Raw genomic sequence first — 27,327 nt, forward strand, 5'->3', positions numbered from 1 at the left:
GTACTTTTAAAAGAACTTTAACGGGCACTTAAAGACAAAACAATAAATCAGAGCCAGGAGAGGTCTGGAAAGCATGTCTGTTCCCTACGCCATCTTGCCACGCCCCCGGAATGTTCATCCTTTTTGAAATCCCACCATTCTAAACTGTCCTCCAGATCATGACTCATGCTCTGGGCCTTCTTCCTCTCCACAGCACCCCCCCCCCCCCCCCAGTGGTGGTTTATCATCCAAGTCCAGAAATTTTTAGATCATTTTCTGCTCATGCTCAGTCCGTCTCCCACTCTCTCAGCAGTCCACCTTCACCTTAGCACTTAAAGGCAAACTGTCACTTTTTAAACATAAAGCCACACAACGCATAGGCCAATACACAACACAGAACTCTAACACGTCCCCTGCTAAAAAAAAATATTTGGACAACAAGAACAAATTTTTAACAATTGAAGTATTACATAAATAAAATAAAATAAACGCTCCATTTTTTTTTACAATAAGTATGTGATTAGATTCATATCTACCCAGATTAACATTTGACAATCAGCTATTACATTATTCATCCCCTTTGTGTATAATAATTAAATCATACTCTTGTAATAGTAAGCTCCAATTCAATAACCGTCTGTTCTTATTTTTAATTTTAGACAGAAAAACTAATGGATTATGATCAGTATATATTATTAACTGTTTTTGAGCAGTACAACTATACACATCAAAATGTTGCAATGCTAAAACAAGTGCTAATAACTCTTTCTCAATGATCGAATAATTTTGTTGATGGTTGTCAAACTTTTTCGAGAAGTACAGAATAGGATGTTCACCCTCACGATCCTCTTCTGTAACAGTGCAGCACCAACTGCTTCGTCACTGGCGTCCAGAGCTAAAAACAATGGCTTTTCAAAGTTAGGGGACAAAAGTACAGGCTGATGGCATAAAATGACTTTTAACTTCAGAAATGCTTCCTGGCATACATCTGACCAGATAAATTTTTCTTTCTTTCCAAGTAGTTTTGTTAATGGGAGTGAAATTTCTGCAAAGTTTTTACAACTACAATAGTAGCCAATCATACCTAGGAATCTCCGGAGTTTTCTTATTTCCGGGGATAGGGAACACAGTGATAGCCAATACTTTTACTCCAACCTGTGCCACCTGTCCCTGTCCTACCACATAACCCAGATAAATTACAGTGGCATTTCCAAACTCATTCTTGTGAAAATTCACTGTGAGGTGTGCTTCCACAGGTCTCTGAAATAACTGCTCTAATTCAAGCATGTGTTCTTCCCATGTATCCGTACTAATTACTAAATCATCGATATAGGCTCCTGTGTGCTCTAAACACTGAGTTACTGCATTAATCATTCTCTGAAATGTGCCAGGTGCATTTTTCTTCCCAAAAGACATAACATTATGCTCGTACAATCCCGAAGGTGTAGCAAATGCAGAAATTTCCCTGTCTTTCTCTGTCAAAGGAACACACCAGTATCCTTTTAAGAGATCAATCTTTGTAAGAAACTTAGCCTTCCCCATCTTATCTATACAATCATCTATTATGGGAATAGGGAACACATCAGCCTTTGTCACCATGTTTACTTTTCAATAATCTGTACAAAACCTAATTGAGCCATCTGGCTTAGGCACCAAAACAGGGTTATCTCCAATTTGAACAATTTTCAGATTAAGTAATTTTTGAGCATATAATCCACCTCTTGATCCAACAATTTGCTCTTTTCCTGATTAACTCGATGGTAAGGATGGTGCTTAATAGGCTTAGCATCACTGACCTCCACATCATGACAAGCCACAGTAGTTCTTCTTGGAACATCTGGGAATATATCCTTAAATTTCATAAGTAATGTCTTCATTTCTTCCCTTTCTGATTTAGTCAAATGCATTAACTTGGTGTCTAAGTTTTGCAAAACTATGGAATTTTCCAGCCTGCGGCTTATCACTTTCTGTGCTCCATGACCTTCCACAAAACTTATCTCCTCCTTACTTTCCTCTATAACTTTCACCTTGGTTGGAATCCTAGTCTCCTCAGTCATTTTCTTAAAGTAAGGTTTAAGTATGTTCATGTGACGGACCTGTGTCTCTTAGATGATCAGGTGTCTCAATGACATAGGTGACCTGGTTCATTTTTGATTTCACCTTATATGGTCCTGAAAACTGAGCTCTCAAAGGGTTTGACTGCATTGGAAACAAAACCAATACTTTGTCGCCAGGTTTAATGTCCCTAATTTTTGCTTTGTGATCATACCAAATTTTCATTTTTCCCTGAGCAGTTTTAAAATTTTTCTTTGCCATCTCGCAAGCCTGATATAATCTGTTTTTAAATTTGAAAACATAATCCAACAGATTTGATTGTATATCATTATGTATCCACTGTTCCTTCAACAATAGTAATAGACCCCTGACTTCATGACCAAACACCAACTCAAATGGACTAAAGCCAAGAGTCTCCTGAGTTGCCTCTCTAACAGCAAACAATAACAAATGGATTCCATCCCAATCCTTATTATTTTTGACGCAATAAGCCCTCATCATATTTTTCATAGTTAAATGGAACCTTTCCAAGGCCCCTTGACTTCCAGGATGAGAGACAGACGACACAATTTGATGGGCTCCCAATTCAAGCACCACCTGTTGAGATATTCCAGACATAAAATTACTCCCTTGGTCTGATTGAATTTCCTTGGTAGGGCAAACAGTGTGAAAAATTTTAGCATAGCCTTATAGACATTAAAGTCTTTGCTTTAATGTTTCTCAGGGGAATAGGCTCCAGAGCCTATTGAAGCTGTGCACATGAGTGTTAACAAATATTCATTTCTCGCTTTGGTTTTTGCCAATGGGCCAACACAATCCACTATCACTTTTGAGAAGGGCTCGCCAAAAGCAGTAAAGGTGCCACTGGTGGTCCTTGATTAGGCTTGCCCACCAGTTGACAAGTGTGACAGTTTATACAAAAGTTCACAACATCCTTTCTTAATTTTGGCCAATAAAACTGTTTACTTATCTTTTCTACCATCTTAATTTTTTCACTCCAAGATGACCTCCTAAAGGTGTACTATGAGCCAACTTTAATATTTAATTCTCTAAGTTTTGGGAATTACAATTTGCCTTACTACTGCCCAGTTTTCACTGGCAGGTATCATTTGTGGTCTCCACTTTCTCATCAATATTCCATTTTGAACAAAGTAACCTACTGGCACAGTTTCAATTTCCTGGTTAGACAGAATCTTATCTCTTGTCCCAACAAGATCAGGATCATGCTTTTGTCTAGCTATTAATTCTTCTCTTGACAACAGCAAAGCTGTTGTCCTCAATGCTTGCCTCCACTACAGGATCATCACAGAAGTTCTCTACCTCTTTTGTCTAGACTTGGCTCTAGTAATGGCACACAGAGTAGATTTCCAAATGCTTTTTGGACTCATAAACCAATGGCTTACTTGTGAGTTTCACCACCGGTATGACTTTACCCTCTGCTAAATCATTCCCTAACAAAAGAGAAACTCCATCCACCGGCAGACTTGTCTTACTATCATAACCGAGCCATTAACTAAGTCTGATTTCTTCACTATTCTATGCAAAGGTATAGGTTTTGCTTCACCACCAATGCTTTTAAATTCACATCTCCAGTATCAGTCTCCTCACCAAAATTCAAAACATTGCTTAATACAAGCGATTAGGCTGCTCCAGTATCCCACAGAACTTTAACTGGCACTTGATTGGATCCTTCTTTAACTGAAATGAAACCTTCAGTCATGAATGGTTTAAAAATATCCCTAACTTTATCACTCTGAACACAGGCAGTTGGTACCACCCCTTTCTCTTTCTTTCTTGTCAGTACAGGGCAATTTACTATTATGTGCCCTGGCTTCTTACAATAGTGGTAAATAACACTCGAAAAATTTTCCTTCACCCATTTCTCATCCCCTCTTCCTTTAACCTCACTTCTAGATTTTCTTTCTACTCGAATTATCAGCAGTATTCCTTTCAATGGTTTTCCCTGGTGTCCACTTAGGCTTGTGGGTTAAAACATATTCCTCTGTGAATTTAGCCAAATCTTGCCAAGTTTTTATATTTTTCTCTGCCAAGTACACTTGAATATCATCAGGCACACAATTTTTAATCTCCTCAATCAGAATGATTTCCCTCAGTAAATCAAAGTTATTTTCTACTTTCATTGCGGCACACCACCGATCAAAACACAAAACCTTGCTATCAGCAAAATCCACGTAAAATTGGGTTGCTGCTTTTTTTAATCTCCCGAACCTTTGTCTATAAGCCTCTGGGACTAGTTCATAAGATCGGAATATAGCCTGATTTACAAATTTGTAATCAGCTGCTTGTTGTACAGTTAAGAACACTTTGTAGCAGGAGTGACCACTGGTCTGGTGGCCATTTTAAATTTACAGCTACTTTCTCAAAATGCTGAAAATACTGGTCTATTTCAGCTTCCTCAAATGGAGGAACTAACCTCACTTCCCTACTGACTAGAAACCTCTCCTCCTGACCAGCACGTGGGTTTTGGGCTTCTCCCTCTCCTTGGGTTAGGGTCTGCCTCAATTTAGCTAGTTCTAGCTCATGCTTCTGTTCTTTCTCTCTCTTCTCCGTTTCTGTCTTCCTTACTGCTTCCCATTAGGTTTCCTTTCTGCCTCTCTTTTTTCCTCTAACTAATTTTCTCAAAGCCACTTTACTTCCTCTGAAGTTTTCTCCTTTGCAAACTGTTCTAATGCAGCTTCTTCAAATACCCCCTTTCCTACAATCTGTCAGGCAATTTCTTTTTTTTAAAATCCCAGTTCTTACTGTTAGACGTTTTAACTTGCCAACTATATCCATCAGTTCTGACTTTTTAGCTATTTTTAAATTAACCACTGAAGGGTTCGCTATGAACTGGTCCATATTCATAGTTGCTGGTTTTTCTGCTGGTGATTTATACACTCACCGTTTATTTTTAATTTCAAGCTGGAGGTTGAGTCAAACTCAGACGACTGATACCTTAGCACAAGCCAATCGCCCCTAAAGCTTCCAAATTGGTTTGATCCTGGACGATTTCCCCAAATTATGTTGCAAGATCAAACCAGCAACCACAAAGAACCACTGGGGTAAAGATGAACAATTACTTTATTAACAAAAATTCACCTTCAAACTTTAATTCAAAATTCCCCCCTTTTATAATAATGCCCACTGGTTACTATGCAATTTTCTATGACAGTGTAAAACTAATAAATTCCCCAGCCTAAATATAACATATGAAATCAAAGTCTAAGCTACACTTCCAACCAGTGCACAGAAAAAACTTAGACACAAAACACACAAGACTCACAAAACTTTGATTTCAACCAAAGCAAAGATCATAAACAAAATTCAGTTTGTTTGGTAAACTGAAGCCAACAGATCTTTGAGAGAGAAAGAGCACAAAATTCAAAGATGTCTTGTGTTGCTTGCAAAGAGAGGAACCACTGGCTTGGTCCGGATCCTTCTGGCTGACTTTGGAATGTTCATCCTTTTTGAAATCCCAACATTCTAAACTGTCCTCCAGACCATGATTCCTGCTCTGGGCATCCTTCCACTCCACAGCACCACCCAGTAGTGGTTTATCGTCCAAGTCCAGAAATTTTTAGATCATTTTCTGCACATGCTCAGTCTGTCTCCCACTCTCTCAGCAGTCCTCCTTCACCTTGGCTCTCTAAGGCAAACTGTCACTTTTCAACACAAAACCACACAATACATAGACCATTACACAAAACAGAACTCTCACATATTGTTCACCACTCCACTAGCTGATCTCATTCCTGTACACTTCCTCATCTTGATTCTGCTGACAACCATGGTGTCATCATCTAATTTGTAGATGGCATTTGAATTGTGCCTAGCCACACTGTCAAGAGTAGAGCAGGCAGCTAAGCACGCATCCTTGAGCTGCGCTTATTTTGATAGTGAAGAGGAGACGTTGTTACTGATTCGTACTGATTGTAGTCTTCTGAAGTTGTAGAAGGAGATGCAGAGGACTAGGTTTTGAAGCTTGCTGCCTAGTGCTGAGGGATGATAGTATTGAAAGCTCAGCTGTAATCTATTAATAGCAGCCTAATGTATATGTTGCTGTTGTCTAGGTGATCCAGGGCTGAATCCAGAGCCAGGGAGATTGCATCAGCTGTGGAGTGATTGTGGTGGTAGGTGACACCACAGATCTTTACTTGGGTCCAAGTTGATTCTGGCCAGGACCAACCTCTCAAAGCATTTCATCCCAGTGGATGTGAGTGCTACTGGATGATGATTATTGAAGCAGATCACACTGCTCTTCTTGGGCACTGGCATGATGTCTTTTTCTGGGAACATTTGACTGTAGCAGTGAGAGATTGATGTCTGTGAACACTCCAGCTTGTTGGTTGGCACGGATTTTCAGGACGCTGTCAGGAACGCCAAAAGGGCCTGATGCCGTGCAAGGATTCACCCTCTTGAAAGATCTCAGAGACTGATATCACAGAGTTACTAGCTTCTGCACAGTCCCACTGACCTGCACTCAATCCATAGCTCATTTGACATCTCCTTATCAAAGTAAACATAAACGGTGTTCAGATCATTTTGTAGGATGTAATTGCCTGGAAGTCCTGCCATAGCTGGTGAGTATCTAATTCTGTTTCTAGCTTCACTCAGTATTGGCTCTTTACTGTTAAGATGGCCTTCCGTTGGTCATACCTGGACTTCCTGTAGAAATTTGTATCACCAGTTGTAAAAGCCATCAACTTTGCCCTCAGCAGGTTGCAAATCCACTGCATTTGGTTGTAATACTCATAGTATGTGCATGTGGGCTTGCACTTATCCACGCAAGTCCAGATGAAGTTAGGGACAGCTGTGGCATATTCATTCAAGTCTAAGGATGAATCCTCGAATATGGTCCAGTCCACTGATTCAAAGCAGTCTTGCAGGTGCACCTCTGCCTCCCTGGACCATAATTTCACTGTCTTCACCACTGGTGCTGTAGTCCTCAGTCTATGCTTGAACGCCAGGGGTAGAAGTACAGCCAGATGATCAGACTTACCCAAGTGAGGATGTGAGATGACTCTGTAGACATTCTTGATGGTGGTTGTTATGGAGTCCAGGAGACCACAACACAGGGTTACTTAAACAAAAGTTTTAAATTATATTTGAACAAGAAAACAATTAAACTCTAACTTATTACTTAACCTACTTACTTAACCTACCTAACTATTTAATTCCCCCCCCCCCCCCCTCTAATACTAAGCGCAGGTGTGTGTAACGTATATTTAAGATTAGAAAAGTTATTTGGTTCACAGTCCAATCTCACTGGTTACAGGCAATTCTTGTACTGTGCACAGAAGTTAGCATTAACAAAGTTCACCAGTCTTTGGTCCTTAACAGGCAAATGGTCACCACTCAGGAGAGTTCTTGCTGGTTTTCAGAGAGAGATTCCTTTTCCAGGACATCCGCAACTGATTCCTTCTCAATCAGTCTTGCTGACGAAACTTGCCACCTTTAACGTTCTTTAAATTATCCTCTTTCTTTCAGGTCACCTTTCAGACCGCCAATCTCCTCCTTTGACCAGGCAGCCTTCCAAAGTTTGTCAGCTTGTCCTTCTGGAACTGATTTCTGTCTCCTCTCTCTCTCTGTGTCACACCCTCCCTTTCTGAGAGCAAAACTGTTCTCCTCTGCCTGCAAAGATCACATTTTCTCCCAGGCAAGCTGCTGTCCATACTTTGTTGCCTCCTGCAAAAAGCATTCTGTAAAAGTCCTACAAATATTCTGTGTTTTAAAATGTATATGTGCAAGCTGCTCTAACAATTCATCCCAAACCACTTCTAAATACTCTGTCACATGGTGTAGTCGTGGTCCAGTATGTTAGCTCCTCTGGTTGTGCAGGTAATGATGGTGATAGTTTGTCTGAGACTTCTTCAGGTTAGTCTGGTTAAAGTCCCCTACAATGATCAGGAAGACATCAGAGTGTGCTATCTCATGGTTCCTGATTACAATGTTCAACCCCTATCAGTGCTTGCCTGATATTGCCTGGGGCAGAATGTACATAGCAACCAGGATGATGGCAGAGAACTCCCTCAGCAGATGGAATTTTTGACACTTAATTGCCAGATGTTCCAGGGCTAGAAAAGGGCTAGAACATATCTGTCATGTTTCAGCGCACAATGAAATGATGATGAAATAAACGCTGCTGCCTCTGACTTTACCTGACACTAGTGCCTGGTCTATGTGGTAAAAGATAAAGCCCTCTGGCTGTCGTGCTGTGTCCAGAATGCTATCAGTCAGCTGAGTTACAGGAAAAGTTTAAACAGGTTAGTACCTTATTCCCTGGAACTTTTAAGAGTGAAAGGAGATTTACTAGAGGTATTTAAAATTAAGAGGGGAATAGAGAGTAAATGTAAGCAGGCTTTTTCTGCTGAGGGTAGGTGGGATACAAACCAGAGCACATGGGTTAAGAGTGAAAGGGGGAAGGTTTAAGGGGAACATGAGGGGGAAACTTCACACAGAGAGTGGTGGGAGTGTGGAATGAACTGCCAGCTGAAGTGGAGAATGCAGGCTCAATTTTAACATTGAAGAAGAATTTGGACAGGTACACAGATGGGAGAGGTATGTAGGGTGATGGATTGGGGTGCAGGTCATTGGGACTAGGCAAGAAAAATGAGAAGAGCTAAAGGGGCCTATTTCTGTGCTGTAATATGGTCCTAACCAGAAGAATAGGGATGTGAGGAAAATACTTCAACATTGATTTGAATGGCAGAGAAGACTTAACAGGTTGAATGGCCTAATTTTGCTTCTACCTTGTATATTCTAAAAGTGGCTTGGAGGAGGGAGTCAACAGATAGGCTGGAGGGTTGCTTTTCTCTCTGGAGGTCTGCTACATGGATCAGTAGTGGGTCCACCTTTGCTTGTTAGCTGTATTAATGATTGAGATGGAGATGTTGTAAACATTATTAAATTCACAGATTTCACCAAAATTGGTGGTGGTGTGGGCAGCAAGGAAGGGTATCTCAGTTTATAACATGTCCTGGATCAGTTAGGAAGGAAGCTGAAACTCTGATGTATGAATTGTTACACTTCGGTAGAACTTGCACAGTAAATGGCAGGACTCTGGAAGTGTGGTTGAATGGATTGACAGGGCTGCATTTCCATGGATGTGGTGACTCTTGGGGTGAGGGTAGAAATACACTGGTGATAAAGGCATTTGGCATTCCTTGTGTGAGGTATTGTACAAAAGTTGGGACCTTTTGATACAGCTGTGCAAGGCATTGATGAGACCATGTTGGAGTACTGAGGGCTTGAGTTGTGGGGAGTAATTGGATAGGCTAGATCTTTATAACTTAAGGCTGAGGAATGATATTTATAGGGGGATCAATAGTGTGAATCTGGTCTTTCCCCAGTGTAGATGATTCTAGAACTAGAGAGCATATGTATCAGGTGATGGTGGCAAGATTTAAGTGAGAGATCATTTTTCACTAAGTGTAGTCAGTATCTGGAATGTGCTGCCAGAGAAAGGTATTGAAAGGGTACAAGTACAATATTTAAAAATTGCATGGGCTTGAAAGGATACATGATCACCATATGCAGACAAATAGGACTAGGCCAGAATGCCCACTTGGTTGTCATTGGTGAGTTGGACCAAATTGCTTGTTCTCTGCCATCAGGACTATACCTCCATCCAAGTTGCCTTGGAGACTTATTGTTCCTTGGAATTTTCATATTTTATCCAATGTCTGGACAGATCTTCAAATAATCCCAACACTCCTGTATCCACCACTTGTTTTCTGAACTTATTTTCTCTTGCGTGCCCATTAATTAACTCGACCCAATTCTCCTGCCACCTTGTGTACTAAGGTAATTTGCAGTATGTATATGTACATTTTTTGAGTTATGTATATAAATATCATGCAGATGCACATAAAATCTGATTTGCAGCTATTACATGGTTGTATAAGATGCACCAACAGTAACTATAAATTCATTCATGAAACAGAAAAGCGATTGATAAAATGATAGATTGTGGCAGCTCACACATGGAGACACAACTGGCCTGCAAAATGGCCGGTGACTGCGCAGACTTAGGGGGAGGGTGACACCGGCTGTCGTCCCAGGTGACCTCCGTACGACAGGAAGACGGGGAACATTGGCCAACCCGAGGCCAGTTCTCCGATGACACGGGACCCTAATGACACCAGCAGGGGCCCATATAAGCAGAGCTGCCAGTGCAATAAACCAGTCTTCGATGAGCATGCATGCTGCAAGATAAATATTAACAGTTGCTCTTAGTGCAAAACAAAATTAGTTCCAGTAGTGCAGATCTTTTGATTAGTTTCTGGTAGGATAGTACAGGAAAGTCTTAAACTTTGGAGGTGCCAAATGGACATCACATGGATGTCTTCAATGAACAGTAAATCAATGTACCTGATTTATAGCATTTTGCTTCCTGGCCACACGAGTTTCCAAGTCAGGTTGTGATGCAGCCAGTCAGTATATTTTCCACAATACACCTTTGACACAGTGAAACACCAAGTCATGATGAAAATGCTGAAAGATATTAATATCAAAGGAAAAGATCTAAGAATAATCAGGATAATTAAACTGGCAACAAAGTTCAGCCACATGGATAAATAACAAGATTGGTGAATATCAGCCAATAAAGCGAGGAGCCAGACAGGGTGGTGTTCTATCAACAGACCTAATTCTCCCTGTACAGTGAAAACATCATGAGAACCATACAAGACCTACCTGGAATAAGCATAGGTGGACACAATATCAAGAAACTCTGCTACGCAGTACTGATAGCAAGCAGTGAAGTAAATTTACAGAAATTGGTATCTACCATCAACACAGAGAGTGAAATACTTGGCCTAAATTTAAACAAAAATAAAACCTGAAGTGATGGTAATATCAAAGGAATCTGATATTCCAAATTGTAGGATCATATTGGGAAATTAAAACCTGAAACAAGTTCACACCTTCTACCTTGGATCATGAGTAACATCGGATGGCAAATGTGAAATAGACATAAAAGCAAGAATAACAATGGCCAGAACAGCACTTATAGAAATGAGAAACATCCTAACGAACAAGGAAATAGCAATTGACATTAGAATTCTCAGCTGCTGCATTATTCCTATATTGCTGTATGGGTGTGAGTCTTGGGCCATCACAAATACAATGGGGAAAAAGAATCAATGCAGAAGAGATGGCATTTCTCATAAGAATACAGATAGGGTAACAAACAATGAAGTTCTACAAAGAACAAAAACAAAACGAACATTACTTAAAAAAAAATCAAAGCAGCAATCGAAATTCTTTGGATACGTCATGTGAAGAGATACATTAGAACATTGAGTTACAATTGGAAAGCTGGAAGGAAAAAGAACCAGAAGCAGACAGAATGAAAATGATAGATGGATTAACATCATGGTTAGAAATGGGAGGCAACAACTACAATTTAGAGGGTCAGAGACTGATGGATGGAGAGACATGATCACCCATGCTGAATGGTAAAGCACTGAATGAACACCTATAGAGGTTTGATGGTATTTGACAATATGCCAGATTTCCTCTGACATGTGGACTCCCAGGAACTTGAAGGTAGTAACCCTCTTCACTGCTGTCTTGCCACTGAAGATAGGTCCATGCTTCCTCAGCTACTGCTTCATAAAGTTCACAGTAAGATCCTTTGTCTTGCTGATGTCGAGAGCAAGATTGTTGTGGCACAACACAACCAGATTCTCAATATCCATCTTTTATTCTGAGTTATTACAACTTGTTATTCAGTCAACAACAGTGGTGTTGTCAGCAGATTTATAGATTGCACTGGAGGTGATCTTGGCCACGCTGTTGCAGCCTTGAAGTGTCCCGCTGTTGATGGTAAGAGAGGAGGAAATATTGCCACTCTGCTCTGATTGGGATTTTCTCATCAAGGATTTGCTCGTATGATAAGCTCCCAGTTGCTGTCGATAAATGACAAGCTAGTGTAGGTGCCTTGTGGTCCAGGTAGTCAGATTATATGTTTTTTAACCCAATTAATCTATCAGCAGTGGATCTTCAGAATTGAGAGGAAACTAAAGGACTAGAAGAAACCACAGGTCAAATGGATAAGACCAGAGGTCTGGATCAAATTTGGCTGGCTGAAATTGCAAAGTATTAGCGCCATCTGCTACACATACTGAAAAGGCTGTATCGAAGAGTCCATTGTAAATAGTTTACAAATGGTAATATTTGAATCAAAATCAATAGAGATATCTCTGGTGATGCAGCATACTTTTCCTAAGAAAATTATTATAGACCTGAAGCAGCGTCCATAATTTTTTTGCATTTGTGCAACTGTTCTTACCAAGTGATCTTTTGAACACGATATGTAGCTATTTTTATAGTTATTGTATTGAACTGTGATGCTTCACCTCATCCGAATTGCAGAGAAACATTAAATTTCACAATGCCAGCAATTGTTTTGCATCTCACATTCCTAGCAACATTTACCCTCACTACAGCTCACTGTTCCAGCAGTACTTTATTTTCACTAAAAGCAGTCTTGCACTTCTAACAAAGTTTTCTTTTTTTATCCCTCCTTGTCCTGCATCCCTCCATTGCACTATTCTCCAAACAGGTCTGTTGCAATCAACGTTGGTGCCACAGCATCTGTCATTCAATGTCCCTTTCCTGTATCCCACTGCATTCTCTGATCTCTGTATGTTTGATGGGGTATTTTCTATTTGGCTGGACAAGTGGGCAATGTACAGGTTTTCCAAAAAAGTAAATGGAAATAATCCAGGGACACCATTAGTGGGACCATCGAGAATGGCATGGTATCCATGGAAACATGGCTTTGTGGATTTGGAATTGGTTTGCCCACAGAAGGCAGAGGATGGTAATGGATGAAGTGTATTCTGCCTAGAGTCCAGTGATTAGTGACATCTGCAGGGATCAGTTCTGGGGGAGGGGGAGTGGGTTATGCTGTTTTGTTATTTTTATAAATGACTTAGATGAAGAAGTGGAAGGGTTGGTTAATAAGTTTTCAGATGACAGAATGAAATGTAGAAGAATGTTGACAGTTACAATCAGATATAACTAGGATGCAGAGTGGGGTGAACTGGCAGCTGGTGTTCAATCCAGAAGTGGGAAGAGATGGGCTTTGAAAGATTTAACTTGAAGACAGTACAATGTTAATCGCAGTATTCTTGGTGTAGAGTACCAAGTATTTTGGGGTTCTAGTCCACAGATCCCTTAAAACTGCTCTGCAAGTTGATTTGGAGGTTGTAAAAGCTGGCTGGGGGATTGAGTTCAAGAGCTGTGAGTTATTGTTGCAGCTCGAGAAAGCTCTTGGTAGACTACACTTGGAGAATTAAGTTTGGTCTGATTGCCTCAAAGGAAGCCTCAGAGAGATTTACCAGAATGTTGCCTGGATTAAAGAGCATGTCTTCTGAGGAAAGGTTGAGTCAGCAAGGGATTTTGTCTTTGGAGGTGATGGAGAATGAGGTGTGATTTAATGTACTAGATTGAGAGGCATAGAGAGGCACATTTTTCCCAGGAAGACAATGGTCAATAACAGAGTACATCCATTTAAGATGAGTGGAGGAAAGTTTAGGTGAGATGTTGAGGATGAAAAGCATTGCTGGGGTTAACATGGAAGCAGATACAATAAGGACATTTATAACAGAAAAATTGAGTGTTATCTGCTCTGAGGGAGGCATTGAGGTTTTTAAGGAGCTGATGGTGGTTGATGAGGGTAGGGCACTAAAGGTTGCCTACATTGAATTTTGTAAATCTTTTGACAGTGTCTGATACAATTGAACTATGGTGAATTCAGATTTGGATTCAGAATTACCTTGGCCATAGATAGAGGGTAGTGGTGAAAGGAATATCACTCATTACCTCTAACATCTAATATTAAATGCTTTGAGAGGTTGGTCATGGCCAGAAGTACCTAAGCAAAGGTCTGGACCCACTGCAATTCACCTATTGTCACAATCGTTCCACAGCAGATGCAATATCACTGGCTCTCCACTCAGCTCTGGATCACCCCGGCCTGGACTACGCCCAGCTAGTGCAGGCACAGAAGGGGGACGAGGAAACACAAGCCTTCCACACCGCCATCACAGGGCTCTACCTCGAGGACCTTAAACTACCAGGCAGCCCCGACGCACTCCTCTGCAACGCCTCCACTGACTTACCACACCCGGTAGTCCCACTGCAATGGAGGCCGCAGGCTTTCAGCATGGTCCACAATTTGGCTCACCCTTTGGTCAAGGCCTCGGTGCGCATAGTAGTGGAATGTTTCGTGTAGCACGGCCTCAAGAAACAAGTAGCCCAGATGGTGAGAAACTGCACACAGTGCCAGGCCTCTAAAGTCCAGTGCCATGTTAGGCTCTGGTGCAACAACTTGACCCCCCAACTAAGAGGTTCAAGCAGATCGACGTTGTGGGCCCCCTACCAGTGACCATGGACGCCTGCTACTTGTTGACTGGTCAACTGCATGACGAAGTGGCCGGAAGCCATCCCGCTGAAAGACACTTCTGCAGAGTCCTGCGTCAGAATTCTGCTCGCCCACTGGATTGCTAGGTTTGGTGTTCCGGCACACATGACGAGCAACAAGGGCGCCCAGTTCACATCCGCCTTCTGGTCACAGCTGGTGAGCCTCTTGGGTATCAAGCTCCATCATACACCGCATACCATCCCGAGGCCAATGGTCTCCTAGATGCTCTGCATCAGAACGTCCCTGAAGGAAGACCTACAAGTATTGACTGTGGAGCTTGTCTACGGTGAACTGTTGTCGCTACCCAGGGAGTTCTTCTGCCCAAGCACTGGTTACGCGACCGAGAATCAGTCCCTATTGGCAGATTTGGGGGACAAGCTTGCCTCACTCGTGTCCCCACCACGCCAGCCTGTCGTGCACCCCCAAGGAACTGCCCACGACAGACTTCATTTTCGTCCGGCGAGGCCCACACCCCACACCCCTGTAGCGCCCCTACAAAATTCTGAAACACTCAGGCAAGACATTCATCTTGGACATTGGGGGCAGAAAGGAGGTATTCATGGTTGATAGACTCAAGGTGGCACACTCGGACCTTAGCCAGCCAGTACTGACAGTCCGACCCAAACAATGGGGTTGACCGCCCAAGTGGCAAGACATGCAAGCCAGTTCTGGGGGGTGTTGTGTGGCGGCACACATCTCTAGTAGTGAACCGGCCCGGACTCCTTATCAAGTGGAGAAGGTGAACTAAGTCCAAATAGGTGGAGACCAGTTGGTAAAACCCTTGAGAGCAGACTAGTTGGGATTATCTGGGAGTTGCCAATAACACAGCATGGTGCAAGCTGGGTTTTCAGTAGTTAATAAGCTAAAGCAAGTTGATGTGCCCCAAAGTAAAAACACAAAGCTGGAGAAACTCAGCTGGTCAAACAGTGTACTTTGTATAGCCAAGATAAAGATGCATAATCAATATTTTGAGTTTATGCCCTTCATCTTTATCTTGGCTATATAAAATGCACTGTGACATCATGTCTGTGTCAAGGAAAAAAGCTCGGTTAATAGAATTTTGGATATGGAGAAAAGTACTATCTTCTTGGATATGTACACCTCTACCTCAGCCCGCTCCTGTTCACACTACTGACCCATGACTGCATTGCCAAGTTTGCAGATGACACAACTTCTTTACATCCAAGTTATAAAATGTGCCTTCTGTCATCAGTGCTTAATGTCTGAAACCCTTTACATTCCTAACTTCCAAGTGAAACTAAAGCAGAAAGGTGTGTTGTTTGGCATGGACACGATGGGCTTGTTTCTGTGCTGAAGGGCTCTGATCAGTTCATCTCAATCCTATTGTAATCTTAGATGGTCTTCATTTCCATTATACATCTGTGGTGTAATTGAAAAATAGAGAAATTAATACAGATGAGAACATAAGAAACAAGACCAGGAGGAGTTCCTTTCATGACGTGTCTCAAGGTTCTAACTTTGAAATAAGACACACACAGCAAGGAGTGCAGTTGACGCTGATTTTAATGAACTGGCTGCTCTCTTTTATATGGTCAGGCAGACCCAGGTTGCCATGTGAGGGGCATAACCTGTGCCCCTTCAGGCTCTGGTGGGATTGGCCCGTTTTGCTGCAGCATTGTCGACAGGTGTGGTTTGTGCCACCCTGGGCACCAATTGGTCCTTTTGCAATCTGTCGCCAATGATTGACAGGCAGAACCCATTTTGCAGCGGCTTATGGGAATGGGTTGCTGATGGCTCATGCAGCCCAGTTGATTGCCGTTTTCAAATGGCATCTTCTGTGTTTCCCCCCCCCCACCAGAACCAGCAATCGGAGAGGTATTTGTATCTTTGGAAGGCTTGTCCCTACGGTGAAGGATTGGGAGTGTAATTCGTTGACTGCTGTCCAAATGTGCTGGCTTGAGTCAGTCAATTGTGAAAGTCTCTTCCCTGCCACCGATGTCCAGAACAAAGGTGGACCCATTGTGTCAGAGGATGTGATATGGCCCCTCGTATGGTCTTCGGAAAGGTGGCTGGTGAGCTCCTTGCCTCACGAAAACATATTTACTGTACTTGAGGTCTTTGGGGACTATGGATCAGGGATGGCCATGCGCTTTGGGAGTGTTGGGGTAAGCATTCCCAAGCGTTCACGTAGTCTGGCTAGGGTGGCGTCTGGTGAGTCTTCCGCAATTCGCCTGGGATGACTAAGGGTGCACCGTACACCATCTTGGCTGCGGATGTATTGAAATCCTCCTTGGGTGCAGTTCAGATGCCCAGGAGGACCCATGGCAATTCATCTGTCAGTTGGGCCCTAAAAGTGTGGCCACGAAGGCTGATTTGAGGTGCCTATGGAACCTCTCTACCAATCCATTGGCTTACGGATGATATCCTGTTGTCTGGTGGAGTTGGATTACCAGGGCATTGGCCAAGCCTGTCCCCACACTGGAGGGTCATTTGGGCTCCCCTATCAGAAGTGAGATGTTCTGGGACCACAAAACATGCCATCCAATTGTTTAGCAGGGCCCTAGCTCATGTCTTGGTGGATACCTCAGGTAATGGGGCTGCTTCGGGCCAACTGGTCAAATGGTCTACAATAGCAAGCAGGTATCGGGCACCCTGTGACACCAGTAGTGGTCCAACAATGTCCACATGTATGTGGCTGAACCTTCACCATAGTGGTTCAAAAGTCTGGAGAGGGAGGTAAATGTGTGTCTGGATCTTAGCAGACTGACATTGTGTTCAAGTCTTTTCGGAGGCCATGCCAGATGAATCAGTCAGCTACCATTCTGACAGTGGACCTAATAGAGGGGTGTTCCAGATTGTGGCCCATGTCAAAAATTTGTCTTTTCCAATTGGCTGGGATGATTGGGCGTGGCTTACCGGTAGCTATGTCACGCAAAAGAGTCATTTCACCTGGACCGATTGAGACATCTTCCAACCGCAGGCAGATTACTGCAGTCCGATAAGCGGGGATGTCAGGATCCGCTTATTATGCTTTTGCCAGGGCCACGTAGTGGCCACGTACCTAGGGTGGGGGCATGTATTGGCAGAAATGCCGGGTTGGGACAATGCGTCAGCCACCACATTGGATTTTCCCATGATGCAACTAATATCGGTGGAGAATTCTGAAATATAAGAAAGATGTCACTGTTGCTTGGCTGACCATGGATCTGAAGCTTTGCTAAAAACAAAGATAAGTGGTTTATGGTCAGTGAAGATCTGGAATTTCCTGCCCTCTCGGAAATAATTGGAAATGCATTACTGCCAGGTACATAGGCAACAGTTTGAAGACAACACCTTGTATTTGCATGCAAATGCCAGAGGTGCTTGCTAAAAAAGGCTAGTGGCTGCCATTGTCCTGTATTGGAGGCATCTACTGTGAGGGCCATCGGGGCATCAGGCCTAGGGTGCATCAGTAGTGTTGCGTTGACCAGAGCATCCATAGCAGATTGGAAAGCCTCAACTACCTCATTCATCCATATAATGTCTTTCTTATGACTGGAAATGAAGTGGAATAATGGCCTCATGATTTGCACCGCTGCCATTATGAATCGGTGGTAAAAATTAATCATACCGGCAAATTCTTGTAGGCCCTTGGCTGTATTTGGTGTAGCAAATGACAATGATGTTTACCTTCTCAGGCTCTACTTCCGGTGCCCCAAGAAGTGAATAATCTCATGGCCGAACTGGCATTCTGTTGGGTAATGGTCAACCATTACTCTGGCGAGTGCACAAAAGTCTTGAGTAGTGTACTTAGTGTGGTCATGGCTAGTTATCAAAATATCATTGAGATAGATGAAAACAAATTTGAGATCCCATTAACCTCGGGAAGGTTTGAGCTGAATTTTTTTTAATCCGAAAGGTATCTGGAGGAACTCAAAAAATCCAAAGTGGGTTGGTTGTCTTGGGTAAACTTATACCTCTCATTTTGTTCGTTTTAGATTGGTCAGTGTTTGAGCTACCGAAAGAAAATAGACACACACACACCGAGAGCAGTTCAGTTTATACAAGTCTTTATTACTAAATCTAAAGCTGAATTCACACTACAATATGCAAGCCCTTCCCAATTATACTTATCAATGCCTGGACTGGTCCCAAATGCCAAAGCGAGGCAACGACTGCACACTTGTTGTTGGGGCGCCGGTAGCAGCTTCTCCACCTCCCTCAACCGGGATGTTAGCAGGACTCTTGAAGTTCTTCTTCTTGCTGAGAGATGTTGCCACCTCTTGGAGAGTCTCAAACTTCAGCAGTGGGACCATAGCTTATATTACCCAAAATTGTTTACTTCAAATCTTATCTCTTTGAACAAATGATTTAATTATCTTCAAGGTCTCCTGACAGTCTGCAACCAACAAAAGACAACTGCATTTCTGGGCCTCATGGTGGAAGTTGGATAATGTCTACTGATTCATATGTATCCCTGGGCCCCATAGTGTAAATTAGATTATGTCTGTTGATTCTAAAAACAACCTCAGCCTTGCAAAAGCAAAGGCTGCAAAAGTAAGAAACATGGTTTAAATCTTCCAATACATTCCATCCCTTGGTCACAGGCTGTCAGACACGAGACTTAACAAGCATAAGAGTACAGAAGGAGCGAAAAAGAGAAACTAAAACTATAATAAGCACAAAAATAAGCAATAATGCAAGCAACCAACGGAGAATATTGTGGTCCAATCCCCCAAATGTACCATTTAACCATGAAAAAGGATTCAAACTATCCTAGTGGGCCACAATACCCAGACACTGAAGCTCACAAACAGATTTTGAAACATGCTTGACAATATCAGATATATTAATGGATACATCGGGCCGTGTCCCCCACGGGCAACTCCCTCGGAATGTCCTCGACATTACAAATCCAATTGCTGGCATCAAAGCAGCGGTTAAGCCAGATCAGCAGGAGCACAAGATGGAGGACCTGGAACAAAGAAGCCTGACATATGTCGCTCACGATGCCGTAAACAAACTAAACCATCCTGTCCCTCAATAGCTACCCACCGAGTGTTACCCTGGGCAGGTGTCACTATTTCCCCTTTTACAGGAGGGCCACTACCTGTTGGTGCCACCCATACCTTTTGTCCGGCGTTCTCTGACTCGGGAATGGGGGGCAATGACTGTTTTTCCTCTGGAATAGGCTGTAGTGAAGAAGATGGTGGAAAGGTGTACCTCCCTTCAAAAGGCGATGATTCAAATTGTCGATTGCCTGCTGCAGCACATGGCACCATCCCTTCAGGGTCCCCAGTGGTGTTAACAAACAAATTTGTTCCTTCAGTAAGCCATTCATTCGTTCAACTAACCCGGCAACCTGTGGGTAATAAGGAATATGGTGGACCCATAAGATACTGTCGTCCAATCACAGATTGCCTTCCCAGAGAAGTGCAAGCCATTATCAGACTGAATTTCTTCTGCTACATCATAACAAGAAATTAAATGGTTTAGTCCTTGGATAGTGCTAGCTTGGTCAGCCGTCTTGGTGGAAAAGCAAAAACCAGGCCCGAAAAGGTGTCAACCATTACTAGGACGTAACGTTTACCCATACAGTCAGGCATGGGGCCTATGTAATCAATTTGCCAGACCGCAGCTGAGCGAGCTCCCCGTCTTATTTGGCCATGCGGACCAGGAGGAACGGTGCGGGACTTCACATGCTGGCAAGCTGGGCATGTACACACGACCATGCGGACATTGTCCTGATGGACGGGTAAGGCATGTGTACGAGCCCACATAGCTGATCCTTTCTCCCCCAAATGGCCACTCTGTTCGTGTGCCCATCAAGCCAGTGGGACAGTATCGGCATGGCTGATGGTGGCAAGCTGATCTGCTACTGCATTATATTGTGCCATGTTCGTCGTCGCATTGGTATGGGCATCAACGTGATATACGGTTATCTCACGATGATGGGAAGCATCCCACAATAGCTGCCACAACTGTTTGCCCCATACTGGGCGGTCATGTATCAGCCAGTCGTTCTTTTGCCAATCAGGCATCCATACCACTAGTCCATTAGCCACAGCCCAAAAATCAGTAAACAGGCGAAGAGGGTGATCATGGGGGTCTAGTGGTAAAGTGACTGCCTTCAACTCAGCATACTGACTGGAGCCACCATCCCTCTCCTCCAATAAGTGAGTTCCTGACCTGGGATGGTAAGCCACTGCCTTCCACCTCTACTCTCCTTGCACCCACCGGCTGCTACCATCAGTAAACCAGGCATCCTCTTGTTCTGCTGGAGTGAGCGAAACATATGGTTTACCCCACTGAACTGGTGAAGGGGGTAAGGGAGGGGGCAAGGCGAGTTTAATGTCCTCATGACGAGACGGAAGATCAGCCACCTGTTCGTGTATGCGGCCCACCCCTTCAGGCCCTCTGGTTGCATGACTCTGAATATACCACTTCCATTTAATAAGAGAACACTGCTGAGCCCGCCCGATCTTTAGATTAGCGTCATTAGCCAGGACCCAGTTCATTATTGGAAGTGCAGGTCGCAATTGAACATCTGCATTGCCTGTCATTCTTTCAGTTTCCAGCAGGGCCCAGTAACAGGCTAGTAACTGTTGTTCAAAGCAGAATAATGAGTGGCAGCCTCGGGCATGGTACGTGACCAGAATCCCAGTGGGACTCGGCGGCCCTCTTGTTTCTGGCAGAGGCTCCAGGATGCCACATCATCAGTAACAGAGACCGGTAGTTCGTAGGGGGTATCTGGGATGCGGCGAGCAATGGGCAGGGCCTGAAGAATACCCTGCTTGGCTGACTGGAACGCCCTTTCCTGATCGTCACCCCATACAAAGTCTGTTTTCTTTTGGGTAACCTTATATAAAGGACGATATCCCTGGGCCCCATAGTGTAAATTAGATAATGTCTTCTGAACTGCATCCTTGGGCCCCAGGGTGGAATTTAGGTTGTCTACTAAATATGCATCCTGGGCCTCATGGTGTAAATTAGATTATGTCTGCTGATTCTAAAAACAACAAGCAGGTTCTCAGCCTTGCAAAAGCAAAGGCTGCAAAAGTAAGAAACATGGTTTAAATCTTCCATTCTTCTTTCTTTGGCTTGGCTTCGCGGACGAAGATTTATGGAGGGGGTAAAAGTCCACGTCAGCTGCAGGCTCGTTTGTAGCTGACAAGTCCGATGTGGGACAGGCAGACACGGTTGCAGCGGCTGCAGGGGAAAATTGGTTGGTTGGGGTTGGGTGTTGGGTTTTTCCTCCTTTGCCTTTTGTCAGTGAGGTGGGCTCTGCTGTCTTCTTCAAAGGAGGTTGCTGCCCGCCAAACTGTGAGGCGCCAAGATGCACGGTTTGAGGCGATATCAGCCCACTGGCGGTGGTCAATGTGGCAGGCACCAAGAGATTTCTTTAGGCAGTCCTTGTACCTTTTCTTTGGTGCACCTCTGTCACGGTGGCCAGTGGAGAGCTCGCCATATAACACGATCTTGGGAAGGCGATGGTCCTCCATTCTGGAGACGTGACCCATCCAGCGCAGCTGGATCTTCAGCAGCGTGGACTCGATGCTGTCGACCTCTGCCATCTCGAGTACTTCGACGTTAGGGATGAAAGCGCTCCAATGGATGTTGAGGATGGAGCGGAGACAACGCTGGTGGAAGCGTTCTAGAAGCCGTAGGTGATGCCGGTAGAGGACCCATGATTCGGAGCCGAACAGGAGTGTGGGTATGACAACGGCTCTGTATACGCTTATCTTTGTGAGGTTTTTCAGTTGGTTGTTTTTCCAGACTCTTTTGTGTAGTCTTCCAAAGGCGCTATTTGCCTTGGCGAGTCTGTTGTCTATCTCATTGTCGATCCTTGCATCTGATGAAATGGTGCAGCCGAGATAGGTAAACTGGTTGACCGTTTTGAGTTTTATGTGCTCGATGGAGATGTGGGGGGGCTGGTAGTCATGGTGGGGAGCTGGCTGATGGAGGACCTCAGTTTTCTTCAGGCTGACTTCCAGGCCAAACATTTTGGCAGTTTCCGCAAAGCAGGACGTCAAACGCTGAAGAGCTGGCTCTGAATGGGCAACTAAAGCGGCATCGTCTGCAAAGAGTAGTTCACGGACAAGTTTCTCTTGTGTCTTGGTGTGAGCTTGCAGGCGCCTCAGATTGAAGAGACTGCCATCCGTGCGGTACCGGATGTAAACAGCGTCTTCATTGTTGGGGTCTTTCATGGCTTGGTTCAGCATCATGCTGAAGAAGATTGAAAAGAGGGTTGGTGCGAGAACACAGCCTTGGTTCACGCCATTGTTAATGGAGAAGGGTTCAGAGAGCTCATTGCTGTATCTGACCCGACCTTGTTGGTTTTCGTGCAGTTGGATAATCATGTTGAGGAACTTTGGGGGACATCCGATGCGCTCTAGTATTTGCCAAAGCCCTTTCCTGCTCACGGTGTCGAAGGCTTTGGTGAGGTCAACAAAGGTGATGTAGAGTCCTTTGTTTTGTTCTCTGCACTTTTCTTGGAGCTGTCTGAGGGCAAAGACCATGTCAGTAGTTCCTCTGTTTGCGCGAAAGCCGCACTGTGATTCTGGTTGAATATTCTCGGCGACACTAGGTATTATTCTATTTAGTAGAATCCTAGCGAAGATTTTGCCTGCAATGGAGAGCAACGTGATTCCCCTGTAGTTTGAGCAGCCTCATGGTGTAAATTAGATTATGTCTGCTGATTCTAAAAACAACAAGCAGGTTCTCAGCCTTGCAAAAGCAAAGGCTGCAAAAGTAAGAAACATGGTTTAAATCTTCCATTACATGGGTGATAATAGCAGTCTTGGGGATATCATGTTGTAGAGATGAAATGACGAGTTGTAATGGAAGGAAACTCAATAATAATGCGTGCAAACGCATTGTCAGCAGTAGTCACAGAATGTAGGTGTGGGGTCATCAGCCTAATGCCACTGAGTGAAAGGGACTGGAAAGTCTTTGAGGGTTCTAGCCTCCGCCCCTTAATGCCCACCAGTAGGGAGTTGGCATGGAGGAAGTCGGCCCCCAGGAGTGGCTGTCGAATGGATGCCAAAGTGAACTTCCAGGTAAAATAGCAGTTACCTAAACGTAGAGGAATGGTATGGGTGCCAAAGGTATGTTTGAGTTATTGGCAGCCCTCAGTTCTCAGCCCATCCTTCGGTTGCGGGCGTTGGAGGGGGAAGGACACTGACATCAGCCCCAGCATTGACCAGGAACTGGCAGCCCGACAAGGAGTCTCGTATATGAAGCAGGTTTTGCAGTATCCCAGCTGTGGCAGACATCAACGACAGCTAAATTTTGGTTTCGACGGGCCCCTGAACCCCAGTGTTGATTTTTTTTAAAAAAAAAACAACAGTTCTCCATCTTGATATCCTGTGTTGGGTCCAAAAACACCGTTTGGATCAGTTGGGGTCACCACTGTGGCGTGTCTCGTGGTTCTAGCTCAGAAATAAGACATGCACAACAAGGAGTGCAATTGACACTGATTTTAATGAACTGGCTGCTCTCTTTTATCTGGTCAGGTAGACCCTGGCTGCCATGTGACTGTTTGGAATTACCCTTGCCCTTTCAGGTTCTGGTGGGATCAGCCCGTTTTGCTGCAGCATCGTAGACGGGTGTGGTTTGTGCCGCCCTGGGCTCCAATTGACCTTTTTGCGATCTGTCGCCAGTGATTAGCTGGCAGAGCCCGTTTTGTAGTGGGCTATGGGAATGGGCTGCTGACACCTCATGCAGCCCTCCCGATTCGAATGGTGTAGCGGTGGCTGTGGGCCACTACAATCTGATCTTTCAACCTTGCTCTATCATAAAATCCTGAATTTTAGCAAAAATAATTTGCAGAAAATAAATGGGTATACAATAAAGAAACTTAAAATTAGTGCTCCATTCCGGTTGTTCTCTATTCATGCAACATTGTCGAGCAACTGGAAATCTTGCTTTCTGGCATCTACCCAATCTATAGGTGCCAGATACCAAGGGTTTTTACACACATGACTGATCTGGCTGTAGATTCCGCTCTGCCAACCAGTCTTTTCCCTATAGCCCTTAATCACCCTACTATGCAAAAATATATCTGTCTTCAATATATTTAAAGATGTAGTTTCTACTGCTTACTTGGAAGTGAATTCCTCAGATTCTCTACTCTTTGAGAAAAGCACTTCTTCCTCCACTCTACTGCTGAAAAATCTGTTTATGCATATCTTGGGGCTATGTCCCACCTACCAGTGGAAATAATTTTCCTGCCTCTGACTTGTCTATCCTTTCTATAATTTTGTAAGTTTCTATAACATCCTCTCTTATTCTTCTGCATTCTAATGAGTATAGTCTCAGGCGACTTGCTCTCATAAGACGAACCATCTCATCTCTGTAATCATCCTAGAGAACCATTGGAGGCCAATGTTCTGTTTGCCATCTTGATTACCCTTTTCACCTGCAAACTAATCTTTTGCAATTTGTGCACTCCCAAGAGTCCCTAAATAACAGCATGCTACAATCTTTTACCATTTAAATACTAACCTGATCTTCTACTTTTTCTTCTAAAGTAGATGAAGTCTCATTTACCAACATTGTAATCCATCTGCCAGTTCCTTGCCCACTTACTTAGCCTGTCCATATTGATCAGCTTTTATAGTACATTTCTGATTATCCAAAACTACTTAACCAAAATTCTCAGTTATCTGAAACAAAATTTCAGCGGCAACGTGACGTCACAAGTTGAAAAAATGTTTGTACTTGGTGTGCTCGTGTGGGTCTCTGATGCACTGTTAGTGCCAGTTTGGTAACATCAGTGAGTGACTGGAGGAAGTCGGCGGGTCAGGCAACAAATGAGGAGATTGTCCTAATTTCAGGTCACTCCTTCCCCCTCTCTTTTCATTTCTTCTTTACCCTCCATTATACTTGGTTCTCCATTGTGCCCAGAGTTGCTGTCAGGACAGATCTAATCAGGGCATTAGGGTGAACCCTGAGGGGTGGGGGGAGGATCGGATCAGTGACCTCTGGGTCCTGGGCAGGTTCGGCGATGGCAGTGGGGAGGTATCGGGGATCCAAGTCAGGACCTCGGGCTCCTGGGCAATTCAGGCGACAGCGGTGGGGAGGTGTTGGGGATCCGAATGGACACCTTGGGCTCCCAGGCAGTTTCAATGACAGCGGTGGGGAGGTGTTGGGGATTCAAGTGGGCAACTTGGGCTCCCGGGCAAGTTCAGTGACAGTGGTGGGGAAGAGTCAGGGATCGGTGACAACTGATACAAATATTCTGCTGATGCTACTGGACTGCTTAGATCATTTTTCATTTATCCAGACCCAAGCACTTTGGATAATCAGAAACATACTGTATTAATATCAGCATTAGTTTGATTTAATTTCACAGCTCTTTTGACCATAGTTGATGTAGCCCATACTTTCAAAAACTCTTTTCAGCAGTGCAGTTTTTACTGGAATGAACAATTGGGTATTATGAGGATCATCCAGCTGGGCTGATCACTTTCATTGTGTTTTAAATACTGAATTGTTCAGTATTTCCTTACTAAATCCTTAAAATGTTGGAAATATTCAGAAATGCCATCATCTGTGGTGTGAAAAACTGAACTTTTTAGATGTTTTTTTTAATTTTCAACATCAGCAGATTTTGTTTTTCAATTAATACTTCATAATCCTGTTTTGACTTGTGATTTATTAAATGTTTTTTTTTAACCTGCTACATTTCTGTAAAACTTTGTTCATAATAACTTATGTTTCAGAAGTCATCCTTGCCTTAGAGTTAATGAATTGCCATTTATTTTTCAGATACAATCTAACCCCAGCGAGAAGGAGGAAAATGAAGCCAAATCCCAATTGACTAAAGCAGATGAATTGCAAAGGATAATTGTACAGTCACGAGCTGCTTTTGAACAAAGGGATTACACAACTGCAATTGAATTATTGGATATTCTTATTGAGGCAAGTCTTAGCTGTAACTTTTCACAGGGAACCATGGCAATTTTAATGTGAAAAATCTCTTACTGTTTTGAACTTATTTTAAATGCATGTGCAGGAATGTATATTCTCAAGATTGGTGGCTGGTTATTGATTAGAGATAGAAAAGCTGTTTGTTTTTTTTAGTTCAAAGTTGAGGCTTATTTAGACAAAAACTATTTTCCCCAATAAACTGTCATTTACTCTAAGTGTACAACACTGCACTTAATCTGTTTGTACATACATAGCACAGATGAGAAATGTTCATGAAGGACATGTTCCATTTCTTGTGGTTCCAAACATAGTTGACCTTGTTGATCTTTAAAGGGTCTTGTTCTTTCCCTTGTTGGTTTTGTTTATAATTTTCATGTAGAATCTAAGGATTTTTCCATACCTTATCGCATTCCCCCACCTTGCCTTTTTCCTCATGAATTCCTACATCGTCTATTGCTCAAGGGTTTTGCTGCATTCCAACTGTGTATAATTGATATATGCCCCTAATTTCTGGACCATTTCCTCAATATTTCTGGTTATCCAGCATTTCTTAATCTTGCCAACTTTGCCCTTCACCTCAAAAGGAACATTCTTCCCCTGAGCACTCTCTATATTTTTAAAAAGCCTCTTACTTCCCTAGTCTGTGGAGAGAGAGAGAGAGTATTGCATTATCCTTTTTATGGGAGTTACTCAAAGTAAGTGACTTTAAATTAAGTAAGACCACTTCGCTCCTGATTAAGAGAAAAATAATTGTGAAGATCACGGTTCTGTAACCCTAACAAGATGGGGGAAACTTGTGAAAACACTTTTATGAAGAATATCTCTGAAAGACAACTCATCAAAGGATTCATGAACTTAAAGAGATCTGAAGATATGATGTTTAAAAGTGCTTAATAATTACTTCTGAAATGGGATTTTAAAATGTTCAAGCAACACAAGATGTTTGATGGTGAAGTTTAAAATTGACTTGTTAGACTCGAGGTTAA

At 43.3% G+C, this 27,327-nt stretch overlaps 1 protein-coding gene across 2 annotated transcripts in view; it reads left to right on the top strand.

Annotated features, from left to right (window-relative positions):
• dnajc3a (DnaJ (Hsp40) homolog, subfamily C, member 3a) overlaps positions 1–27,327 on the top strand; it is an 80,126-nt gene that overhangs the window by 24,385 nt on the left and 28,414 nt on the right. For both annotated transcript variants that reach the window (XM_069890371.1, XM_069890370.1), the window contains exon 5: positions 26,180–26,332. In XM_069890371.1, the coding sequence (XP_069746472.1) occupies positions 26,180–26,332 (153 nt within the window). The remainder of the gene's footprint in view (positions 1–26,179; positions 26,333–27,327) is intronic.

This window comes from Narcine bancroftii, chromosome 7 (assembly GCF_036971445.1).
Source record: "Narcine bancroftii isolate sNarBan1 chromosome 7, sNarBan1.hap1, whole genome shotgun sequence".
Lineage (NCBI taxonomy): Eukaryota > Metazoa > Chordata > Chondrichthyes > Torpediniformes > Narcinidae > Narcine > Narcine bancroftii.